The sequence below is a fragment of the Sphaerodactylus townsendi genome, linkage group LG03, assembly GCF_021028975.2.
Source record: "Sphaerodactylus townsendi isolate TG3544 linkage group LG03, MPM_Stown_v2.3, whole genome shotgun sequence".
NCBI classification, from domain to species: Eukaryota; Metazoa; Chordata; class Lepidosauria; order Squamata; family Sphaerodactylidae; genus Sphaerodactylus; species Sphaerodactylus townsendi.
This window is the reverse complement of record NC_059427.1, coordinates 154,814,909-154,837,683: the sequence shown is the minus strand read 5'-3', so window position 1 is coordinate 154,837,683 and position 22,775 is coordinate 154,814,909. Positions and strand designations below refer to the sequence as shown.

At 46.0% G+C, this 22,775-nt stretch overlaps 1 protein-coding gene across 4 annotated transcripts in view; it reads left to right on the top strand.

Annotated features, from left to right (window-relative positions):
- MAP3K12 (mitogen-activated protein kinase kinase kinase 12) overlaps window positions 1-22,775 on the top strand; it is a 171,597-nt gene that overhangs the window by 123,606 nt on the left and 25,216 nt on the right. For all 4 annotated transcript variants that reach the window (XM_048488662.1, XM_048488664.1, XM_048488665.1 and 1 more), the window contains 5 exons: window positions 8,024-8,207; window positions 9,836-10,027; window positions 12,988-13,146; window positions 16,935-17,093; window positions 19,306-19,414. In XM_048488662.1, coding sequence (XP_048344619.1) covers window positions 8,024-8,207; window positions 9,836-10,027; window positions 12,988-13,146; window positions 16,935-17,093; window positions 19,306-19,414 — 803 coding nt within the window. The remainder of the gene's footprint in view (window positions 1-8,023; window positions 8,208-9,835; window positions 10,028-12,987; window positions 13,147-16,934; window positions 17,094-19,305; window positions 19,415-22,775) is intronic.

Genomic DNA, 22,775 nt, shown 5'->3' with positions numbered 1-22,775 from the left:
CCCGCATCCATTTCCTATCCTCTGCTGGCAGGGTGCTTGATCGCAGCTGTTGTCCCATTCTCAAAGCATCTCCTCTGTAAGTGCGGGCCTGGCATGGTGGAATGGGCTCCCGGCACATGTTAGGAACATTCCCCTTTGCTGAGCTTCCAGAAATTAAGCAAGGCTGAATGGTTTCATAGGGCTTTCTAGCTGGAGAATATCTCCCTTTTGAGAGTCTGGCAATTGGACTTTGTAAGGGTCTTGTACTCCAGTCAGTCATAAGACTCAAGGTAAGTTCAAGAGCTTTATTCAGAACCGTGCCAACCCAACGAACAGATAGCTGAAACTGGGGTTTGGCTTTCTGGCCCCAGTATATACCTGTAAGTTACAGTTTGACTCATCCCTTCGCATTCCCACAACATCAGCATGAGAAAGGACAGTGAGAAAGAGACATTGTTTTTGGGACAGGCAGGCTACTCCTTCAGGAAGGCAGATAAGAGTAGCCGTTAAGCACTATTGCTAGTTTCATTGCAAGTGAATGAAAGAGGCCCCATGGCCTTGGGCGATTATAATAGTCGGGCCATCTGCACCCAGGCCGTGTACATGCGAGCTGCCAGGCCAAGCATGGCGCAGGCCTGACAGACTTTTAACATTGCTGTCATTTTTTTTACCATATTTTGACGAGAAGATTTTTAATATTTTTTTTTAGAAGGTGGTTTTAATTATATTGATGGAAGCTAGTTTGGATCAATTGATGAAAAAGCAGAGTATAAATGATGCAAATAAATAAGTTACCAGTGTCATCTAGTATACTGGATGTGCCCTTAAGGAACAGGGATCTTGTCCACAGTGGTACTCTGGTTTGCTCTGCTCTTTTGTTGTTATTAGTGTTTTTGTAATGTTTTAATGTTTATTATTTGAAGTTCTCATTAGTTGCCTTCAGTAGGAAAGCGATCTACCTCATGGGACAGTCAAGGCAAAATACACTCCCCTACAGAGCATTTTCGTCTGAAAACCATTTCACTGGTGTGGAGTTTAAGGGTGGTGGGTTCTAATCTGGAGAACTGAGTTTGATTCCCCTCCCCACCACATGAGCAGTGGACTCTAATCTGGTGAACCAGGTGTGAGTCCCCATTCCTCCACATGAAGCACGCTGGGTGGCCTTGGGCTCGTCACACTTCTCTCCGAATTCTCTCAGATAGGCTTTTGAGCGCTGATAAACTCTATTGGCAAATTTCAGGTTTGAGTGTTTTTAAATAATCGGGTTTTAGTGTTTTTAATTTCAGGTTCGAGTGTTTTTAACTTGGCATATAGCCAAATGCAGCCGATATCTATAAGCTCTATTCCGCTCTTACCGAAAATATTCTGGTTTAAAAATATTTTGGTTTAAAAAAAACCCCCCAAACCTGAAAGGTGGGACACAGATCCTGCATGCAGGGGCTGATGTACATAGCCCGGCATGTAGGATGAGATCTACTCTCCCCCACCGCCTCTGCTGTCCCAGCCCAAAAGGACAGGAGCAGCAGAGATGGGGCGAGGGGATATTTCATGCCAGGCTGTTCAGCCCAGTATGAAGGATCGGGGCTGCTCTCCTACTCCCCGCCTCTGCTGTCATAGCCCAAAAGTGCTGTGACAACAGAGGTGTGTGTGGGGGAACTTTCATGCCATTCAGCCTGGTATGAAGGATCGGGGCTGCTCTCTCACCCTCATCTCTGCTGTCAGCCCCAAAGTGCTGTGACAGCAGAGGCAGTGCAGGGGGGACTTTCATGCTCAGCCCTGCATGAAGGATCGGGGCCACTCTACCTGAGTCTGGCACCCCTGTCTGTGCTGTGTAAAAGCCAATAAGGCCAAATCATGTTTTCCTTTCCTTCGCCTTTCCCTTCCTTTATAGTTCCCCTTTCCATCCACTCCCCTCCTGCCCCGTGCCTCTCAGTGGCTTCCCATTGTGATATTGCCATCTTTAGGACAACCTCCTCTGTTGAGGAGCAGCAGTGGCGTAGGAGGTTAAGAGCTCGTGTATCTAATCTGGAGGAACCGGGTTTGATTCCCCACTCTGCCACCTGAGCTGTGGAGGCTTCTCTGGGGAATTCAGATTAGCCCATACACTCCCACACACGCCAGCTGGGTGACCTTGGGCTAGTCACCGTTCTTTGGAGCTCTCCCAGCCCCACCCACCTCACAGGGTGTTTGTTGTGAGTGGGGAAGGGCAAGGAGATTGTAAACCCCTTTGAGTCTCCTACAGGAGAGAAAGGGGGGATATAAATCCTAACTCCTCCTCCTCCTCCTCCTCCTCTTTTTCTTTTTCTTTTTCTTCTTCTTCTTCTTCTCCTCCTCTATGCGCCTGGAATGCAGCTTAGGGCACCTTCTGTGTTTTTAGAATAGGTTCACACTTTTAAAGTCATCAGTTCAGTGTTTCAATGTTAATATTACACTGTATTTATTTTTGCTGAAAGCCACCCTGAGCCTGGCTGTGCCAGGGTGGGTGGGGTATACATTATCTAATAAATAAATAAATAAAAGAAGAAGAAGAGTTTAGATTTATACCCCACCATTCTGTCCTGCAAGGAGACTCAAGGTGGCTTACAAGCCCCTTTCCCTTCCTCTCCCCACAACAAACACCATGTGAGGTAGGTGAAGCTGAGAGAGTTCTGAAGAACTATGACTGGCCCAAGGTCACCCAGCAGGAATGTAGGAGTATGGAGACACATCTGGTTCACCAGATAAGCCTCTGCCACTCAGGTGGAGGAGCGGGGAATCAAACCTGGTTCCTCCCAGATTAGAATCCACCTGCTCTTAACCACTATACCACGCTGGTTCTCAGAGTTGCAGAGTACCATTGCCCTCCTCTGCACAGCAATTCTGGTCTTCTTTGGAGCAGCAGCAGCGTAGTGGTTAAGAGCAAGTGTACTTTAATCTGGAGAACTGAGTTTGCTTTTCCCATCTGTTGCTTGATCTGTGGAGGCTTATTTGGGGAATTCAGATTAGCCTGTGCACATGCCAACACATGCCAACCGGGTGACCTTGGGCTAGTCACAGTTTTTCGGAGCTCTCTCAGCCCCACCCACCTCACAGGGTGTTTGTTGTGAGGGAGGAAGGGAAAGGAGATTGTAAGCCCCTTTGAGTCTCCTTACAGGAGACAAAGGGGGGATATAAATCCAACTCTTCTTCTTCTTTGGAGGTCTCCCATCCAAGGGCTAACCATGGCTGATCCTGCTTAGCAGTCAAGCTCCAACAAGCTCAGGCTAACTTGGGACACACACATTATGCAAGCTTTTGAGTTTTACAGAACTCTTCATCAGTCTGGATGTTAAAAACAACAACATTGAAGTCAGTTAAGCATCATACACACAATGCCAAATAAAGAGGCCTTCACATCATGGCTTGAAAGACCTGTTCTCTTTTCCTAGCTTCTTTTTTAAAAATGTCTAAGCTGATGAATAGTGCTGGAGAACTCAAGAGCTTGCACCATGTGTTGTGTAGTTTTGGTTGGTCTTAAAAGGCATATGGACTTTGTCTTTAGAATTTGCCGCTGATGCAGAATACATCATTAGGTCCTAACTAGATGAGTTCCCAGGATTTATAAAAATGAAAATAGAAGCCATACAGAGTCCTGAATTGGCCTAGGGGACATGCAAGGAGGGGGAGAAGGGATTTTGCCCTTTCCCCTCCCCTTCCCAGTTTTGCCAAGTGTGAGCAGCAATGCCAGCCTCAAGGTGTGACCTGGGGATCCCCCAGAATTACAACTCATCTCCAGACTACAGAGATCAGTTTCCCTGAAGAAAATGGATGCTCTGGAGCAGAGGTGTAGCTACAAGGGGAACGAGGGGTGCACATTGCACCGGGCGCATGCCTGGGGGAGGGGGGAGCAAAAAATTCAGGTTTGTGTTTTGTATTTTTTAGTGTTTTTCAGTTGTTGTCCTGCAGGGGAGCAGTTTTTAGGCTAGCAGCACCAAAATTTCCCAAGAGGAGCACTTTCAGGGGGACTCTCCCTGGATGCGATATCACCCAAGATTAAGGTGAGGTTTGGTTCAGGGGGGTTCCCCAAAGTTATGGACTCCCAAAGGGGGTGTCCCCATCCCCATTGTTTCCAATGAGAGCTAATAGGAGGAAGATGAGGGGCTACACCTTTGAGGAGTCATTAACTTTGGACCCCCTGAACTAAACTTTTCTCCTAAAAAAAAACTGGCTAATAATCATCAATCAGGAGGAGATCCTCCTAAAGATACCCTGAAATTTTGATGCTGCTGCTAGCCTAAAAACTGCGTCCCCTGCAGGCCGAAAACTGAAAAAACACTAAAAATACAAAAAAGACAAATGAACATGGGGGAGCAGCAAAACTCAGATTTTGCACCAAGCTCCATTTTCCCTAGCTATGCCTCTTCTCTGGAGGGTGGACTCTATGGCATTGTACCCCACTGAGGTCCCAGTCCAAGTACCACCCCCAAATCTGCAGGAGATTCCCAACCTGGATCTAGTAACTCTACCCCTTGGCCAGTGGCAGGTGGACCTGGCTACCTGAAGTATAAGCAATTCCCCTCCCTTGGCAAGCAAGACATGGGTGGCTCTTCTTTTTTCTTTCCAGTGCTAACAACAACCTGGATCGTGTGTTTGTGTGTTAGTTTTGACTTGCAAAACCATGGAGGGAAAAGAATTAGGCCTCCCCACCCCTCCCTGCACAAGTGCTATTTCCATTTTTTAAAACTCTGGCAAGATCTAATCATGCCTTTCCCAGTATCTTGAGGAGCCTGGCCCTTCGCGTCTCAGCAGGTGCTTGCCAAAGGATATCACACCAAGTGACATCACACCTGTCCTTAAAGCTCCACTCAGGTTGCCAGTTTGTTTCAGAGCCCAATTCACAGTGCTGTTTCTGACCTTTAAATCCTTTGTCAGTTTTAAATAGCTACTGATTTAATCTAAGTTGTTCCATTTAACCTGTGATCCCACACCTTGAACTGAAGAAAGAAGGAATGCTCCCACAGCGTTGCTCCGCCATCACAACTGGTCATTACAGTATCCGTTTATTATGCGCAAATTGCCCATGGGTCGGTCAGCTTAGCCTCGCAGTTCCTTCGATTCTATCAGTTTTCTCTGAACAATGTGCAAATTGCCCAGGTCAAAAATGTCCAGCCCTCTTGTAGGGGAAATGTTTCCAGGCGCTGCCATAGCTCCACTGGTCATTACTCACCCCTCTGTGCCTGTCCTTTAGACTTTTCTTTCAGTTCTGTAGAGCTTGGTCATCTTTGCCTCTTTGACCCCTTCCACACATGCAGAATAATGCACTTTCAATCCACTTTCCCAGTTGTTTTCAAGTGGATTTTGCTATTCCGCACAGTAAAATCCAGCTGCAAAGTGCATTGAAAGTGAATTGAAAGTGCATTATTCTGCATGTGCATTATTGTTGTTCTGCTTTTTGGTTGCTAAGCATGTAAATAGGAACGTGGGAAGGATGGTAGCTGGATAAATCCTGCTGACGTCACCAGACATTAAGATTTTATTTTTTTACAACACTTGTCTGCCCCCTTTTTGCCTAATCAGGACCGTCAACACAGCTAATAGTTAAAACAAAACATTATAAAAACATATCATAAAGACGATCCATATCAAAAGTAAAATATATGGTAAAAGCACATAAAACAGTCATTAAAACTCAGGGCAGGAAAACGGGATCATTGAGAAAATGCCAGACAAACAAACAAAAAGGCTTCACTTGCTGGCAGAAGACAGCAACAGAGGAGGACAGACAAATATCCCCAGTTCCGTAATTTGGTTGCCACATCTAAGAAGGTCCTATTCTGATGCCCTCTTTCTAGCCTCAGAAAGTGGAAGCCCATGGAGCGGAGTCTATAGGATGATCATAGTAGTCAGGTAGGTTCATACAGGAATAGACACTTCTTAAGGTGTGTGGATCCCAAACCATATAGGGCTTTAAAGGTCAAAATCAGCACCTTGAATTGGGGCTAGAACTAATTGGGAGCCAGTGTAGATGGACCAAGACTGGAGCAATACAGTCTCTTCAGTCTTTTACAGTCAGCATTCTGTCTGCAGCATTGTGTGCCAATTATAACTTCTGACCCTGGTCTTCCTTTGGCCCATTCCACACAGGCCAAGAAACACGGGTGCAGGATGCTATACAACCTGTTTTGGGGAGGGGACTTCACACAGGTCCCGCCCCCAAAATGAGTCTGCCCCAATGAGTTATTTCCCCCAATTCAGGTTTTTTGGAAACAAAAAACAACCCCAAGCAATCCTTTTGAAAAATCCTGGGTTGGAACTGCTCCAAAGCTGTCAACCTATACAGTGGCAAAGTTTATAGAAGGAGATGATCACAGTAAGAGGAGATCTCACCCCACATTCCCTGCTGTTTATCCTATAGGTCCTCTTTGAGCAAAATGAACCACTGGCAAACCAATTCTGACCAGCTGAAACTGGTTCAAACCAGTTCGTGTTCATTCTGACCATTTCAAACTGATTGGTTCTGACTAGTTCAAACCAATTTAAAACAGATCAAAGAAGTTCAAACCAGTTTAAACCTATCAGTCTGATTCAAAATGGTTCTGACCAGTTCAAAACGGTTCTGCACAGCTCAAACCAGTTTAAACCAGTTCAAGCCGGTTCTGACCAAGCCGGTTCTGACCCCCCCCTCCCACCTGTTTAACTGTTATCCACATCAGAAACCACAGGTGCAAAAGCAGCTCCAAGCAGCTCCAAATAGCAGTTTTTAAAAGGCCTCTTATGCAGTGTGAATACACCTGGTTCTTTACAGCAAAGGATGAGATTATGTCCTTATTTCAAAGAAGTTTACATTCTAAAATTTGTCAATAGGGAAGCTTAGAGGAAAAGCTTAAGAATCAAAGGTAACCTTAAGCAAATCCAGTTATATTTATGCAGCTTAGTTGGGAAAGAAGAGGGGGTTATTACACAGTGGCTGGGCACCCTGTCTTCAACCCCAACCTCTCCATAATTTAGCTGTATCCCCAATCCCTTAGATGCTGCCAACATCTTTACCACCTTCTCTGACATTTCTCTTCTTGTGCCACCTGGGTACTGTCATGTCCCTTCAAGCCTCTAGTAGACAGGTGGACAACAGCAATCCCTGCCTTATTGCTTCCCCAGCTGGAAAACAGTTTTTCCAGGAACAGGCTCAGTGGCCTGCAGCTGAGTTTGTACATACAGGAATGCAGGATGGGGGAAGTGACCTCCTGCGCCCGGCTGGTAGTGAATGACAAACTATACCTAAACTTTGGGTTGATTAATATGGAAAGATCTCTTTCAGTGATAATCCCCAGGAATGCTTCATGTTGCGTTCTGACATTTTATTTTATTCATTATTTATTATCCTGCTTTGCTCCCCACTGGGTATGCAGTTCAACTTAAACCACTATGAGGGGTGAGCTCCTGTGGCAAAGTGGGGTCTTGAACCTGAGTTTACTAGATCCTAGTTTGACACACTAACCACTATGCCATGCCGCCACCAAACTTTTAACACTTTCATAGATGTGATTTCTCCAGTTCCTGTAAACAGTTTTAATGATGTGAACGATCACTTAGCCTGGGTGTTGCTGTGTCGCAGGTGGCTGCCGTGCAGCTCGGCCCGAATTTCTATCCCAAGAAAAAGCTGAATGTTCAGATCTCTATGAGTCACACGTAGGAAGCATTCATAACAATACTGTGTAGTTAGTGGGTATTTTCTCTACTTTGTTCATGAGAGAAAGGAGCTGTGAAGAACACTGCAGCTCCAGCATCATCTCAACACACCTCTGAGAATCCTTGCATCTAGTTTTCGTTCTTGTTCTCATACTCTCTCTCTCTCTCTCTCTCTCTCTCTCTCTCTCTCTCTCTCTCTCTCTCTCTCTCTCTCTCACACACACACACACACACACACACACACACACACACACACACACACACACACACACACACACACACACAGAGAGTTCCTGGAATCTTGCAGGAAGGAGTTTCCCTCCTCTGCCTTATCAGATCTTCATTTGTGCCCTCCCTCCAAGTAGTGGCTGACCACCATTTCCTTTCCTGTCCATTGCAGACCCTTGGGAGGTGCCCTTTGAAGAGATCATGGATTTGCAGTGGGTTGGCAGCGGGGCCCAAGGTGCCGTCTTCCTGGGACGCTTTCACGGAGAAGAAGTAGCCGTCAAGAAGGTGCGAGACCTCAAGGAGACTGATATCAAACACCTGCGGAAGCTGAAGCATCCCAATATCATCACCTTCAAGTGAGTTTGGAACAGGGCTGGAAGTACACTTTGTGGAGTGGCCTGGGAGGTTCGTGAAGGTGAAACAAAGGTGTCTCTCTCCCTTCGGTTGAGCTGTTTTCCCACATCTTTGCTGCAGGAGTATTTAGGCAATCCAGAGTCGGCTTGTGTAAGTAGGAAAAGTATCGTGTGTAGGTATTTTTCACCTGGGTCTTGTAGCCCTGCCCTCCTTTCTTTAACCATGCACACTTCCTTCCCCGTCTCCTTTTAAAAAGAAACAGGTGCCGAAGTAAGGCATGACAAATGCGTATCCAAGCAAGGACACAGTGCCTTTCCCTCACCATCATTCAAGAGCATTTTGTTTCTCTACAGCAGTGTCCTGTTTTTCATGGCTTCATTCCCTACCTCGTGGCCAGACTCCCAGGTAGTCGCAGGAAGCTGCCTTAAACTGATCCAGACCCTTGGTCTATCCAGATCAGTATTTTCTACTATGAGGCCCCTTCCGCTCTATGCAGAATAATGCACTTTCAATCCATTTTCAGCCCATTTTGCAGCTGGATTTTACGTGTGGAATAGCAAAATCCACTTGCAAACAATTGTGAAAGTGGATTGAAAGTGCATTATTCTGCACGTGCGGAAGGGGCCTGACTGGCAGCAGATTTCCAGGGTCTCAGGCAGAGGAATGCGGCATCACCCACTCCCCTGATCCTTTCAACTGGGCTTCAACTTGGGACATGCTTCATGCCAACCAGATGCTCAACCACTGAGCCCACGTCCCCTCCCTATATGCCCTCTCTTCTCAAAGACGAAACACTGCACACACTACCTGTGATGACGTTTTAAGAGCAGGTTAACTCAAGTCAACTAGTAGTGTGTCTATTACTGAATATTTATGACAGTTCTCCAGATCTGAGATTAGGGGTGGTAGAAAATGCTATCAAATTTCAGTAAACTTATGATGACCTAGAAGGGCTTTCACAGAGACAAAGAGGGGGTTTGCCATTGCTTTTGTAACCTCAGCTTGTGGGTTCTGTGGGGCAGAACTTGGAAGAAGTTTGCAACAACTAATTTTTTAAACAAAATGGTTTACTTTCTTTAACATATAACAGTTATCAAACATTAACATTTAACTTAACACTTCAAGCTCCTGTCCAACTTTCATTCCAAGTCCTTCTAATTACAGTCTGATAATGCCAAGTCCATTCTTCCTGCTGGTGGTTGGCTCATGGAGACTCTAGAGGCTTGGTGAACTGGATTCAAGATGTTGAAGGTCCCCAGAAAAACTCTCACCATTTTACATACACAAAAACCCTTCAACAAGGTGTTAAAGGCTTAATAAAATCAATCAAGGTCCCAGCCTGGTAGCCTTGCTTCCTCCAGCCTCATGAGTTCTGCAGCCTTCTGCTTCTTTTCAGACTCCATCCCTTTCTGGGTCATCCCATTCTTAGCATAGGGGTTACACTTGCCTCTGTGTAGAAACCCTGGACTTTCTTGTTGGCCTCCCATCAAAATACTAACCAGGGCCAACCCTGCTTAGCTTTACAAGGTCAGGCTAACCTGGGCCATGCAGGTGAGGATGGTCCGAGCATACCCGCGTCAATTGCACGGTGTTCCAATGGGCATCTAATGTGTCTTCTTTCTCATCTTAGGGGTGTGTGCACTCAGGCGCCTTGTTACTGCATCATCATGGAGTTTTGTGCCCAGGGACAGCTGTACGAGGTGCTGCGTGCCGGGCGGAAGGTCACTCCATCGCTCTTGGTTGACTGGTCCATGGGCATTGCTGGTGGAATGAATTATCTGCACCTGCATAAGATCATCCACCGTGATCTGAAGTCCCCCAAGTAAGGAATGAAACTGGACTTATTGGGGGAAGAGATGAGGAGGAATGTGGAATTATTAAGTAAGGCTTACTGGGGGCAGAAACCTAACATAGGATTGGGATAGGAGGAGAGGTTTCTGTAGAGTGTCCAACCAGCTGCTGATAACAGGCAAGAGTTTAGGGTGGCTAAAGACAAGGGGGACACCATCATTGCAACAGCATTGTATCACTTCTGAGGAAATTCTAGGAATGATGCCACACCACTCTAGGAATGGTCAAAAACACCATGGTAAAACCACAATTGCTTGAGTAGAATACTTCCAGGTTTCCTCAGAGAGTGACATAATTATGTCATGTTAACAGCAAATTTGAATATAATGTATCCCAATATAAGAGCAGAGGCAGACAGTGAGGCTTGCCAGCTGGAGATTTCCCACCATAGCAAGAGAAATGGCAACCAGAGGCATAGTGAGGGAAAATGGTGCCAGGGGCAACACCTGCTATGGGTGCCCCCTGTGCCCCTCTCTGCGCCCCACTTACCTTAGGCAGCGGTGGTCCCAGGCAGCCTGGTAGGGCAGGGCCAGGCCAAAGGGGGAAGAAGGAGGGATGTGGGGGCGATTTTCTGCTCCCCCCCATGACGTGAAAGGCGGCCGCCCGGGGCGTTTGTTCCCAGGAGGCCCCTTGGAAGCTCCACCTCTGCTGGCAACCTTAGACCTTGGCCATTCCTCTTGTGCCATTTTCCCAAGCCCAAAAAAGCCCCAGGAAGTCATTATTTGCCCTGTTTTATTATTACAACATTTCTATCATACTTTTCTTCATGGTTCAAAGTCCGCTTACAATAATGATTGAAAACATTTGCAATTAAAAATAACAAAGTAAAAAAGCAAACCCCAAATGCCTCTCTTCAAAGTTGCGTGCCGTTGAAACCCCCTCAAAAGCCCTGGCAAACAGGCAGGCCCCGACAGCACCTACTGAAGATTTTCAAGGGGGCTCATCTCCCCTCTTCAGAGAGCCCTTTCCACAGATCTAGAGCTATGATGGAAAAAACTGGGGCTCTGCTCAGTGCCAGACAGGCCACCCTAAGGAGTGGGATAGCCAGCAGATGGTGCATATGGAATAAAACAGAGAGGCAGCCTAGTGTAGTGGTGAAGAGCAGGTGGACTCTAATCTGGAGAACTCCTCCACCTGAGTGGCAGAGGCTTATCTGGCGAACCCGTGTTGTTTTCCCACTCCTCTACCTGAAGCCTGCTGGGCGACCTTGAGCTAGTGACACTTCATTCAGAACTCTCTCAGCCCCACGTAACTCACATAAGAACATAAGAACAAGCCAGCTGGATCAGACCAAAGTCCATCTAGTCCAGCTGCTAGACTCTGCTACTCACAGTGGCCCACCAGTTGCCTTTGGGAGCTCACATGCAGGATGTGAAAGCAATGGCCTTCTGCGGCTGTTGCTCCCGAGCACCTGGACTGTTAAGGCATTTGCAATCTCAGATCAAAGAGAATCAAGATTGGTAGCCATAAATCGACTTCTCCTCCATAAATCTGTCCAAGCCCCTTTTAAAGTTATCCAAATTAGTGGCCATCACCACCTCCTGTGGCAGCATATTCCAAACACCAATCACACGTTGCGTGAAGAAGTGTTTCCTTTTATTAGTCCTAATTCTTCCCCCCAGCATTTTCAATGGATGCCCCCTGGTTCTAGTATTGTGAGAAAGAGAGAAAAATTTCTCCCTGTCAACATTTTCTACCCCATGCATAATTTTATAGACTTCAATCATATCCCCCCTCAGACGTCTCCTCTCCAAACTAAACACCATAACATTTGTTGTGGAGAGAGGAAGGGGAAGGAGTTTATATAAGCCCCTTTGTGTCTCCTTGCAGGAGGGAAAGGTGGGGTGTCAATCCAAACTCCTCTTCTTCAAATATGTGTGTCCCAAACAATGTTTCATCTAAGTGGCACAAGCGCGCAGCCACACAGCTGCTGTGTTGGTGCTGCACAGATAAAGGGCCGATCGGCTGGGGGAACTCTCCCAAGCAGTTCAATTCCATGCAGCTGGGATGTTCCAAGCAGCACATGGGAATGATTAGAGGGAGCATTGGTCCCAAGTCATGAAGGGTTTTAAGGGTCATAGCCAGCACTTTCAATTGAACTCAGAAACAGACTGTTGGTCAGTGTAGCTGTTCCAAAATGGGCCATCAGCATATGTTTCTGGTGACTGGCATCTGACAATAGTTTGGCTGCCACATTCTGAATCATTTGTTGTTTCAGAGTTGTCTTCAAGCACAGCCCCACCTAGAATGCATTGCAGTAATCCAACCATGTGGTTACAGAAGCACAGGTTAGTGTGGCCAGATAAGGTGCGTCTAGGTAGTAAGAGAGCAGGTGACTCACATGCAGCCGATAGAAGGCCCTCTCGACCATCATGCCAACCTGATTTTCAAACAGCAAAGCAGGGTCAGGAGCACCCCTTAGCTCTTCATCTGCTCTGAAAAAGCCAACATCACTGCATCTAGGACAAGTGCATTCAGTCCCTCTAGAATATCAGCCTTCCTGACCAGCATTGGCTCCATCTTGTCTGGACTCATCTTCAGCTTGTTCTGCTTTGGCCACCTGAACCAGTTCAGAATGAAGAAGGGTATATTTGAAGGCTTGAATAATTGAATGCAGCGCTGGGTATCATCTGCATGTTGATAACATTCAACCCCAAAGCTCTGGCAATTTCATTCTGCATCCTCGCATATATATTGAAGAGCAGGGGTAATAAAGATTTTATGTCCTGAGGAAGTGGTGGTATTTCTCCCCTCCTGAAAATAAATACCTAAGAATGCAGCAAATAAATATTGTCACTTCCAACATATTGTCTGAGCTGCTCCTCCTGCTGACTCATGGAGGTATTGCATCCCCTTCTGATTATTTCACATACCCTGACAAGATAGGGAAGGTACGTTATGCTTATTCTCCGCTGTCCTCTTTCCTTCCAGCATGCTGATCACATATGACGATGTGGTGAAGATTTCTGACTTTGGCACTTCCAAAGAACTTAGTGACAAGAGCACCAAAATGTCTTTTGCTGGCACCGTGGCCTGGATGGCCCCAGAAGTCATTCGCAATGAGCCGGTCTCTGAGAAAGTGGACATTTGGTAAGTCTGGGCTGCCTCAAAAGATATTGAAAGGAAGTAGGGTTGCCAACCTCCAGGTGGGGCCTGGAGATCTCCTGGAATTCTGACTGATCTCCAGATTACGTATATCAGTTCCCCTGGAGAAAATGGCTGCTTGAGAGGGCAGACTTTATGGTATTATACCCTGCTGAGAGCCCTCCTCAGGCTCCACTCCAAATCTTCAGGAATCTATAAGCCTGGAATTGACTCTACATAAGTGGCAGAGATAACTTGGAGGCCTGAGGTAAATAGTTGCCCCACACCTATTTAAGAAACCCCCACGGTGGAATCAAAGCCCTATTATGCATGTGAGTGCTTTCCTCAGGGCTCTTCACTCTACAGTGGGGTTGTAGTGGGTTCTACTCGCATTTTCTGTTTACACGTGAGGAGACGCCCCACTGCCTGCTGCATGGCTTGCCTGCCCCCACTTCCAGCTGTCGCAAGATTGCTGGCTTTGTTTTTAAAGCCCCTAAAAACTCTGTATCAATATTTCTGTGGTTTATTGATTTTTTTTGCTTTTTGCCAAAGCCGGCTGTAGATCCCGAGGAAATGCCCACAAGAAGTGGAGAGGGGGAGACCAGAAGAAGCGGAAACTGTGAACTGAGGGGAAACTTTGGTGTTTCCCCATTCTCATTAACCACGAGGCTTTCGGGATGTTTCAGGAAACACAAAGTGTTTCTGCAAGGAAACCTCTGCCCTGAAGGAAACATTCCCGCATTGTGAGGCAGAGCAGCAGTATATAATTGGCCAAAGATATTTGGTCCCAACTCCAATATGGGTTTTTTAAATGTAAAAAGTAGGACAGAGGAAAATCCAAATTGAACACTCATAATGAAATTCAGTAAAATCGGGATGTAGGGGGAATTAAACAAAGTACCTTCAATAATGAAGGAAGATTTTTTAAAATCATCTAATGATCTGGATAATAACTTGAAGAAACTTTTTCTTTTTTCCCTTCTAAGACCGGGGAAGGCTGGAGTTAGTATTTCCTTCTCAAACTGGCAGCAGCCTTCCAGGGTTATAGACAGATATTTTTCACATCACTTTCTACGTGGTCCTTTGAACTGGAGATGCCCAGGACTGAAACTGGTCCTTTTGCATGCAAAGTAGAGTCTCTTTCATTGAGCCTTTAATTCCATCAAGATTCTATGAAAGGGAGAGGACATTTTTGTGTCCAGGCTATTAGACATTGGGAACAGGATTCCCCGTGATAAAGTCAGAGTCAGTGTTTGTACATTTTGCTTAGGTACAAGCTATCTGGAATACTATGCTGAATACAAGTAGAAGTGTCACAGAGGCCCCTTCCGCACACACAGAATAATGCACTTTCAGTCCACTTTCAATGCACTTTGAAGCTGGATTTTACGGTGCGGAATAGCAAAATTCACTTTCAAACAATTGTGAAAGTGGATTGGAAGTGCACTGTTCTGCATATGCAGAAGGGGCCAGAGAGAAACACATCTTACTGCGACATACCTCTAAAGATGCCAGCCATAGATGTAGGTGAAATGTGAGGAGCAAAAACTACCAGACCACAGGCACATAGCCCAGAAAACCCACAATAGCCTGGAGACAGAACAGTTACCAGGTGTGGGAATGTGATTTCATTCGTCCATCTTCACATACTAACTGTGCATGAGGTTGCCAATCCCTGGAGAAAAGAAATGTTTTGCCCCTTTCATGGAGGTTTAATGGGATGTTATTTACCTCTATGTCATGAAAAGAGGCAGCTGCCTATTTCCTCACAGCAAGCCTCTCTTCTTAAAGAGCCAGAACATATTTTCTCCAGGCCAGATGGCAAACCTAGGGTACCACAGTAGCATATGTACACTCTCTTTCTCTCATCATAATGTTCTTATTCCATTATTTTATTTTAAGTAGCTCAGCAGTTGACAACATGTTCCTCTCTTCCTCCTCCTCATGTCTGTCTTATTTAGATTGTATTCCTGTGGGCAGGGATTGTACTCTTTGTTTTATTTTGGTTGAGCACCTAGCAAATTATAGACACTTCATTAACAAGAGCAGATGCTACCGCTATCCTTAGAAAATAAAAAAAATTATCTCTGATTTAGTTAAAACCCCCCACATCTTGTCACTTTTAGTGGGCACTGTGGAAAAGATCTGCCACATAAAAATAACAGGAACATGTAACCACTTGGTGACTTTACCTCTTCTGATTAAACTAAGAAAATTGAGGAGCAGAAAAGAACTCAAAAATGTTAATGCTTAACCGATTTGGGTGTGAAAAAAATTCATCATCATTGCTAAAGTAAAAAAAAATCAAATCAGACTAAACCCAAGATTTAAAAAAGAAACAAACCCCCCAAAACTGAACAAGAAGAGCACATTGGCTTAGATCCTGCAGCAGATCTGTGTTGAATGAAGGGATTTCCATCAGTGACATTTCCTTGCTTTCTCTTCCAAAATTCCCCCAACTGCTTCTGGGCGACAGAGACCCTCAGGAATAGCATGAGAAGGAAGTTGGAAAATTGTAGTAGAAGGGAGAAATTGCTAAAAACTCCCCCCCCCCCAATTCATTAATGGAATTTTTCTGTGGGATCCAACCCATTTCTTCTGAATGCAATATAAATTCATAGCCACATTCTGACAATTTGCATTTGTTGCACAAACGTTTGGTTTCAAGATTGGGGATTCAGAATTAATTGCCCACCTGTGTGGTTTAGTGCATAAAGAACCTGTGCTGGGAAGTGACCCGGGAGGGTGGGGGGATGAGAAGGGAGTGACCACAATATGGATTGAGGGAATGAAGCTGGTATAGGTGGAATTAATTCCATTCAACCCTGGCACACCATTTCTCTGCTTCCAAAGAGAGAGAGAGAAATACAGGTATTATGTAAGCGCATATTTTCAGGGCTAGGTGTAAAATCCTGGGGACCCAAAAGACCCAGAGAGCTAAGCAGGGTGCCATAGGTTTCTAGTAGCAGCAGCATACCTGTTCCACTCCCCCACCCCCACACATGCACGAACAACAGAGACACTGTGAGTTGGGGGGGCTGAGAGGGTTCAGAGAGAACTGGGACTGACTCATGGTCAGCCATCAGGCTTCATGTGGAGGAGTGGGAATCACACCTGGTTTAGAGTCTGCCACTCTTAACCACTACACTGTACTGGGTTCTAATCATGAGGTGTGAAAAAAGCCAGAGGGAATCTGCACTGGGGCCAACAATGTCAGTTTGCAGCTTTGTGTGCCTTTTTTTTTGTTTTCTTAACAGAGTTAACAGCAATTTGAGGAGGGAAGGATTTCCAAACAGATAATAATGTCTGGAGAAAACCTCCTATCCCAACCCGTCCCCCTGAAATTGCTTTTGATAGCTGAACCCCAGGGCCAAAGTAAAGGGGAACCTGTGCCTCTGCCACGCCCACCATTCCATGCCCCGGAACGCCATGCCCTTGCCACGCCCTCGCACCAGTGCTTGTCCAGTGCATCGCACACTCCCCCGCCCCCTTGGCGCTATGCCACTGCTGAATCCTCATCATTTGAGTCCCGGCAAACCCGGAAGTCGCATTATTCTTTTCCTGCGACATACGAAGCGGAAAATGCTTTACTATCTCTGCAAAACTGGCTGAACCATCTAAACACAGCTCACTCAACTCCCTCCTGTGGAAAGGGTGGGGCAGAGGGAGGACAGAGGAAGTTCTTCATGGCAGTTGTGCCCCACCCCCAGGAGCATATCTAGGGTGGGGCAAGCCAGGGCATTTTCCCTGGGCGCCACATGCCTTGAGCCTAATGACATTGTTCTCTCTTGTAGGTCCTTCGGAGTCGTTCTCTGGGAGCTGCTGACAGGAGAAATCCCTTACAAGGATGTGGATTCCTCAGCCATCATCTGGGGTGTGGGCAGTAACAGCCTTCATCTGCCTGTGCCAACCAGCTGCCCTGATGGTTTCAAGATCTTGTTAAGACAGTGCTGGTGAGTCTAGCTAGAAGACCCCTTTTGTACCTGCAGTGGGGCTCCCGAACTGGTACCATCTTGGCACCAGATAGAAATGGCTCAGTCCTAAGCAGGGTTATACCCAGAGGTGGGATCCAGCAGGTTCTCACAGGTTCCCGAGAGTAGGTTACTAATTATTTGTGTGTGCCTAGAGGGGGTTACTAATTGGTGATGTTGCCATGTGATTTTTGCCTTATTACGCCCTCCTCTCAGCAGTAGCGCGCAGAACTTGAAGCAGTCTAGCAGGAGGTGCACCGGCGTGCGTGGCAGCCTGTGGTGCTCGCGCAGCATTCGGGTTCCCGCCTCAAGGACCGGGCGCAAGAAGGGCTGTATCCTTGCCATAGCTCCCCGCCCAGGAATGCCTCGGCCTCGTGCATGCGTTCTTGGCCATGCTCCCTCTCTGTCATGCCCCGCCCAGCTCCACTGGTGCTACGCCACAGTTTGAATCCCACCACCATGGGAACCTGTTACTAAAATTTTTGGATCCCACCACTGGTTATACCTTTCTAAGACAATGAGTTTAGAAGGGTACAACTCTGCCTAGGGTCACACAGTAAGTGCCATGGAACCGGTTCAAACAAAAGCCCCACTTCCTTGAAGACTACTGCAAGAGGCTTTTGTGTGGTGATACTCATGTGTCATGGGGTACCATTTGCAGGTATTGGGTGTTTTGTTCAACAACGTGCATCCGATTTGTATCATTCAACAACTTGCATCCAATTTTATGGGCCCAGTGTGGGGATGAAGCCACCAGCTTGTAGTGGTGACTCTTTGCAGGGGGAAAGGCTGCTCTTCACTTGGGGCCCCACTGGCCCTGATGGGGGAATGCCCCCCTCCCAGGCTAACGGCCCACTAGAACTTTCCCCAGTAGCCTTAATGGCTAGTCTACCTCTGTTTATGATCTGCCCCTAATATTCTGTCTCTTCTTCCCTCTTCCCCCCACCATAGATTGTGTGTGTTTCTTGTGTGGCACGAATCCTCTTTTGCATTAACTGCCGTGAACTGTAGCATTAAATTTTTGCAATGGAACTGATACAAGAAAAATATTGGACCCCTTCTGGCAATTTTATGTGCATGTGTGTGTCTACTTAGCCCATGTTTCATTCAATGTCATGCATCCTTCCCTTGAAGCTTTCCTTCAATTTAATATTCTCATTATTTTGTTCTGCATTAAATATTGAGTGCTATTGTGTGTGTGTTGGCCTTTGGCTGATGCAGCTGCTGAAATAAACCTGGGATCCTGAACTGAGCAGGTATGCAGGGTAAACACAGGCAAACATTCTGATCTCCCCCTCCCACACACCCAGGGGAGACCTGCTACACAGAAACCTTTATCAGCCCTGCACTGCCATCCAAAGCAGAGAGATATACCCTTCTAACCACATTGACTTCAGTGGACTAAGAATGATGTACCTGTGTTTAGGACTGCACTGTTAGGGTGTGAATATTTAGGTTTCCGGCCGAAACGTCTTCTAATAGGAAGCATGGCTGCTGTACCATATTGCTGAAATAAACATGTGATCAGAGATGCATGATGGGACATGTGATAGCAGAAACCTTAATCACCCTTCCCTTACATCACAACCCTATTGAAATTGTGCATCCCCACATGCCTGATAATTGAGGGTTGTTGTTTTTTAAAGTTGGGAACTTCCAGGACAGGTCTCGTAACAGTGTTATGAGAACACCTATTTTGGACCTTGGAATGCATAATGGTATCAAGAGCCTGTGACCCAAAGACCAATCAGGGTTTTGAATGCCCATAGTTCTAGTAGAAAAGGGGAGAAAATGCCCCAGAAGAGAGGAGCTCAAGTAGGATACTGTAGCCAATATCTGGTGGAAAACCTTCTTCGTGGGCAACTCTGTGGACTGGTTTCTCTCAGAAGTTACCTGTGACTCCTAACACCTGTCGCAGTTCTCTTCTCTTCCTATTGTTTCATTTACCTCAATAGACACAGCTGGCATTTTAATTGCCCCAACGCTCCATATTCTGAAAAAAAATCTCATACAGATCTCCTGAGTACATCTTGTTACAAAGTATATTTTCAGATGCATATATTAAAAAAAACAAAACTAGCCTCCCACATTTTCTGGATGCCATCACATAAAACTGAGCTCTCCGTGGGAGCTTGTGCGGAAGCCTCATTTACCCTCTTCTTAATCCATAACACCATTTTTCTTCCTTCATCAGGAATAGCAAACCCCGAAACCGTCCGTCCTTCCGACAGATCCTACTGCACCTTGACATTGCATCTGCTGATGTACTGTCCACACCACAAGAGACCTACTTCAAATCCCAGGTGAGCTTTCCTGAAGTTAGGGCTTTCCCTAGGTCCACAATATCTGTCTGTCTGTATTTATAACTATCTATCTGTCTGTATAGCACTTTTATCTCATCTTTCCTCTGAGTAGCTCAGGGCAGGTGGAGGGCAATTTTGTTGCTTGACCTGGGCGCCATTTTCTTTAGTTATGCTCCTGACCTGAAGTCTAGGACTATTTGGCAATGGCATACTGCTAATGGGGACATAGGGTATTCTGTGTCTGCCCAGGAGGGCAGGAGCTGACCTGCAGGGAGGCTGGGGGGGGGGGGGGGGCTCGGCGGCAGGCAACCCAGGCGGACGTTGTGGTGCAGGCCAGCCCAGGAGCCCAGGAGCCAGCTTGCTGCCGTGGCGCCCATCCAAGCTGCCCCCCGAGTCCCACCCTCCTCCAACCTCCCTGCTGACTCCCATAAGTGGGGCATGGGGGGAGGTGCAGGGAGGTGGTCAAACCCCCAAGCGCCATTTAGGCCTGGAACGCCACTGCTATTTGGTGATGAAATGCTGTATCTGATAGATCTTTTGTTTTCTACTTGATGGATTGACGAGCTGATTAAATAAATTTAAATATCACAAAAATGTCAAAATAGTTGCCTTTTGGGGAATAGTGAAAGAAGTAGGAGAGAACTTTCAACTGAATAAAGAAAAGCTACCGTTCTTTGCTTCAGAAGCAAATCGGAATCAAAATAGCTTTCAAAAATAAGAAAATATACTCTCAATCCCAGCATTTATACATTAGAGGTCTATCCAGACTTTCTTCTATCATGAAACTCCTACATTCACCAAAGTGGTTGCATCTTGCGGCTTCCCAAAAATACCCTAATCAGTCCACCCACTCAATTACACCTAACTACAGATGGCACCTCAGCTACTTAACAGCTTCCAAAGCAGAGTTTTGGATCCAGATGACATTAGTTTTGCCTGTCAGCCGCTGCGCAGATCAGTGGCAGATCTGGGGCTTTGTAATCCTGGGACTGGGCATACTGAAAACAATATTGCATGGGGATCTTGCTTCCCTCACATCTGAAACGTGAACGTGAAACCAACCTTGGCCAGAATGGTCATTGGTAAAACAAGTGCCTCTCTTCCGCATGGACTGTGACTATTCACTAACGTGAATAGCAATTTAAGCCTTGCGTGTGAAAAACACCAAGAGAGGGGGTACTGTCGCACTGTCACGGCCCACAGTGTGAGCTTGTGTGTGCATGTGTGTCCTGCCCTGATCTACAATCAAACTGGGCTTGCAAGTTTGCGTCACTCCTGGAGCTGCACTCAGAAGCAGTGATTTAGTCCCTGAAGCCCATTCAGCAATGCTGCAATCGACTGTTGTCTGTTTGGTGTGATTTCCACAGGCACTTGTTGGATAATACTGATGGTTTCATTCTTCTCATGTCTGCAGCAGTTTTTATTTAAGTGCTTTGGATTTTTAAATTAAATATTTTATGGATAAATGGGCATGTGCTTAGAAACATAGAGCTGGAAGGGATCTCTGGGGCCATCTAGTCCAACCCCCTAATCCTAAACAGAACAGAACACATCTATGACCATTGACTTCAATGGGCTCAACACAACACAGAAAATTCACTCCCCCAGTGACACCAACTCTGTGCACAGAGGAAAGCAAAAAACCTCCTGGGTCCTTGGCTGATCTGGCCTGGAGGGAAATTCCTTCCTGACCTCACAGTGGCATCTGAGTTCATACCAGCCTTTAAAAAAAAAAACAAAGACCACTAGTGTGCTTTCTAAGCAATGCCCTGCCAGTCAATAACAATTTCCCTGCAGAGTGAAATTGACTAGACCAGAGAGAGCTTTGCCATCTGCTTTAGTCAATTTCATCGGTCCCTTGGTTTTTTTAGGCCTGGAGGAAGCAGCTGCAATTATGAATTAGCAAAACAAAGTGAACCACTGTTTCTCCTGGAGTAAGTCTCACTTGCTGTCCCATTGCATTTCTATGGGGATCAAACTACTGGTGCTGGATCAGGGTAGCTCCTCCATGCTATGCAAAAGCGGATCAGGGTAGCAGCATGGTAGCAAGAAGAAAATGTTGCTCACCTGACTTGATAGACATAGACTATGTTCAGCCATCAGGACAAGCCGGTTAAGCCAACTCTGCATACAGCTGTGCAACTGCCTCCGGCTTCTTCCCCCCTTCTTGCCCAAAACATTGTTAAGGGTTCATGCTTGGAAACAATTTGCAGTCATTCTTGAGTTTCTGTGGATATAATGCAGGTAGAATATAGATGAGGTAAATAAAGGAAGATAGGTGATAACTCCCCATAAATGCGGATTCTAAACCAGAGTTTAATCCAGATGTAGAAACAAGGTTTATTTTAATCCTGAGGGTACACCTCCCGCATAATTGGACATTGCATTCTCATTTCACTGTAGCAATCATCCTCAACTGGATTTTGTACAGACAAGACAAACCAGTTCCCAATGATTGCTATAGCACAACAAGAATGCAATTTTTTGGAGAGCCAGCATGGCGTAGTGGCTAAGAGCAGGTGGATTCTAATCTAGAGAACCGGGTTTGATTCCCCACTCCTCCACCTGAGTGGCTGAGGCTTATCTGGTGAACCAGATGTGTTTCCGCACTCCTACATTCCTGCTGCGTGGCCTTGGGCTAGTCACAGTCCTCTCTGAACTCTCCCAGCCCCACCTACCTCATAAGGTGCCTGTTGTGGGGAGAGGAAGTGAAAGGAGCTTGTAAGCCACCTTGGGAGAAAGGAGGGGTATAAATCTAAACAGGAATGCAATTTCTGGTGATGTGTGGATGCCACCCAGCAGTCTCTAACTTCACTCTGTATGAGGAGAAGATGCTCCATGTTCTTGCTCCAATCTCAGCTTAGTTGGAATTTGTTGTTACATCTTACGACAACCACAATGATCTGCAACTGTTGAATTCTAGATGGTTCCTGATTTGGAGGGTGTTTATCTATCTGTCTGTCTGTCTATCTGTTTATCTGTTGTCTATCTACATTATTTATAGTCCAACTTTCTCACTGGGACTGAAGACAGATAACACAGAGTGAGTCAACACAATAAACAGGGTGGGACATTCAGTGAACAATATAATAGGATTAGGATTGTAGAAATCTGGAACCAACCAGAAATCTAAAAATAGAACTGAAGAAAAATGTATGAATGAACTTTGCACATTAAGTGATGCAAAATTACATAGCTTAATCCTGTTTACAGCAAGCTGTACACAACAGTATGTCCCTAATCATTTATCAAAGTAACTCAGTGAACCCTTTTATAGAGTGCAACCACCTACCTACCTACCTACCTACCTACCTACCTACCTACCTACCTACCTACCTACCTACCTACCTACCTACCTACC